A 2,966-nucleotide genomic window follows, 5' to 3' on the forward strand; every position below is an offset into this window, starting at 1 on the left:
CCCCGGGAGACGCTCCAGGATGGCCAGGTTTCGTGTTGTACTCCAGATCGCCTTCCTCACCCCCTATCTCTGCTTGGAGGTGAAGAGGCTGAGAAAAATTAAAATGTGCCATTTTAAATTGGATTTTGCATCTTCTTTCAGCATACAGTCAGTTCTCAGCGTCACACAGGGTAGTAGAAAAGGTTAAAATGCTTGTAGGAGTACGTGTCGTCGTAAGGAGCCCGGTCACCTCGCAGGCTCCTTCATCCTGAGGCAGAATGGCCAACGCTCCCAAACCAGGAGGCCCCCGAGCTCCTACCCCTCCCAGTGCACCCCATCGCCACCACGGGACGGACGGCGCTTTGGGCCCCTCGGCGGGGGTTATCCTCCCAAAGGACCCCTCATCATCGGAGGGATGGGGATGGCCCTGTCTCAGCCTGGCTGATCTGGACTGGGCTTTGGCCCAAAGGGAACCAAGCCGCTGAAGCATTCTGAGAGCGATATAAACACCCAGCTAAGGTACAAGCCCTGTCGTGGCCACCTTCGCCACGCTATTCTTAAAAAAATGTAAAATTCAGTAAACATGAAACTATGCGAGCAGTGGAAATCAGGATCCACACTGAAGAACTTGCAAGTGGCGATGAACTGGGCGTCCCAGTGGCCTCCTCAGTCGGCCACGGCAATATGTATATGCCGAGCTACTGATAGCAACACATACGAGAGAAGCAAATTAAAATTAGCTTTTCTAATTCTAATCGGGATGGGACGATAAAATTAAGAGATTTAGGGCATTTAGGGGAATGCTAAAATATGAAAATACCTTAAAACGCACTTAGTAGCACACCTATAAATGCAAAATATTTCAACTTTGCTGCTGCGTGAGTAGCATCCACGAAATTGGAGAAATGCTCCTGCACTGCTAAGTATGCTTAAACCCTTTGATGAGCAGTGACAAGGGTGACTAAAAAGCATCTTTATCTTATGGAAAATATTTTAGGGTGGTTTGGTTGGGTTGTTTGTTTTTTTTTTAGAATTCTATCTGAAGAATGTTAAATTCGGTTTTGGGCACTTTTTAGACAATCATTTGGCACTTTGAGATTTGGGTTCTTAGGCACAACGCGACAAGGTGAGTTTGGCCAGTCCTTCACCGTGCATCCTGTAGAGCAGCTGGAACTCTGCAGGCAGCTGGTGGGACTCCTGCCACTTGGTCGTGAACTTGGTTCCCTTCTTATCATAGTAGTGGTACGGGAGGTCCTCCCTCGTGTTGGGGTCGAACCCAAAGGGCCAGAATCCGTACAAGTGGATCTCTTCACATATGGCAGAAGCAAGGGTGTACATGAGAATACCTGTGCTCAGCCGCTTGGGTGACAAGTGCTTGTTCTTCCAGTATCTGCAAAAAAACCCAAAGGCCCGTTAGTATGGGGGAGAAGTAATGCCACAGCTTTGCTGTGAGTAAAAAATTGCCTTAGTGCCTGGCGGCGGTGGGTGCTGACAGCCTGGGCGAGGCAAGGATGCTGTTCAGGTCAGCCCAACCATCCTCAGCAGCACTCTGACCCACGGCCCCTTGCGGTGCCCTGCCGAATGCATTTGGTTCTTAACCAGGAGAGGTAGTGCCTCATCTGGAAAAGTACGATTCCCTGGCTCCCGCTCACACCTGCATTTGCCAGAGCGGCGGCAGCGCTCTCCTCCTTCACATTATTGCAGCTTTGCTCGGGCCAGCCTGCAGCTGCCTGCCAGCATCCCTGTTTGCCAGCCGAGAGGAGCAAGCTCTTCCACCAGCGGTGCTTCGCTTGCGCAGTGTCTCCCCTGGCTGCCCCGCACCCCTCCTGCCTGCTGGAGCGGAGCCTGGTGACCGCCCCCGCCCTGGGGCGAGCGGCCAACCCACCGCTGCTCCGCTGGGTGTACGTGGGTACGGACCCCCCCGGGGTGCTTAACTGCTGCAACAACAACCCCCTGTGCCCTGAATGCAAGCAGCGTAGGGTCCCGACTTGCTAGGCGGCGCTCAGCAGACCCAGCACCATCAGAAAAGTAAACACAGTTGTGTTTGTAGAGAGCTCTGCCAAGGCAGACATACCCACCGGTTAACGTGCTGCATTATATTTCCTGGCCAGGCCAACTGGACCTTTAGTTGCCCTCTGTGCTCCACAAAGAAGTCAACCAGCGTTCTCGTGACTGTCGCTGACGTGTGGAAGAAAAAAGCGGGGATCCAAAGAATGGCCCCGTCGAGCTTCTTCAGACTTAAAAAGAAGTTGTTGCGATCCTGGATGGTCAAAAGATTGTTGTAATACTTCTCCAGGATGCTGGGGTTGAAGGTGGTAAGGTTGGTTTTCCTTCCAACATCTTTTTGGAAAGCCTCGGTTGGAGCAAAATTGCAACGAAAAACAAAATCAGATTTATCTATCTCCTGCCCGCACTGGCTGCCGGTCAGGATCCCGCTGTTTCCGACCACGGCGCAGATGTTGTGGTGCTTGTTCAGGATGGGCGACACGTCGGGAAGCAGCGATCGGAAGTTATTGCTAATGGAGAAAACGTACTTATGGCTGGAATAATCGTAATGCATCAGCTGTCCGATCCGAACGCTGTTCTTGGTCAAAGAAAAATTTTTTATTACGTCGACATGCTGAAGGATTTCTTGCCTAAAATAAAACAGAAGGGAAGAAAAGGAGTTGTGTTTCCCCTCTGGCTGTGGTGGAGAGATTTTCTTTCCAGCCAGGCTTACATTTTTCTTTGTTTTTTTCAGATGTAGTAAAGCCGTTTCCTGAGCAGTGTGGTGCAATGGCTTTTAAATTAATATAAATAGATAGGAATTACGGAGCTGGCTCCTTATTTAGTGCCCTGCTTGGCTTTACTGGGCGGGCCTGACTGACGCCAGCTGAGGCTGTGCCCGCGCCTCTTGGAGCAGTGTCAGGATGAAAATACTGGGCTGGCTGTGCCGGTCCGGGGGGTGCAGCGAACCGGCCCCCCCTGCCGGGGTCACCTCGCCGAGG

General features: G+C 51.7%; 1 protein-coding gene across 1 annotated transcript in view; it reads right to left on the minus strand.

The window, feature by feature from the left end:
* Window positions 1-1,086: 1,086 nt before the first annotated feature.
* The window catches only part of ST8SIA3 (ST8 alpha-N-acetyl-neuraminide alpha-2,8-sialyltransferase 3), a 14,172-nt gene continuing 12,292 nt past the window's right edge, over window positions 1,087-2,966 (minus strand). Inside the window, exons 3-4 of the mRNA XM_009637411.2 lie at window positions 2,058-2,615; window positions 1,087-1,369 (exon numbers count right to left, since the gene is read on the minus strand). Of these exons, the coding sequence (XP_009635706.1) occupies window positions 1,087-1,369; window positions 2,058-2,615 (841 nt within the window). The remainder of the gene's footprint in view (window positions 1,370-2,057; window positions 2,616-2,966) is intronic.

The sequence above is a fragment of the Egretta garzetta genome, unplaced genomic scaffold, assembly GCF_000687185.1.
Source record: "Egretta garzetta isolate BGI_Z169 unplaced genomic scaffold, ASM68718v1 scaffold384, whole genome shotgun sequence".
In the NCBI taxonomy this organism is placed as follows: Eukaryota; Metazoa; Chordata; class Aves; order Pelecaniformes; family Ardeidae; genus Egretta; species Egretta garzetta.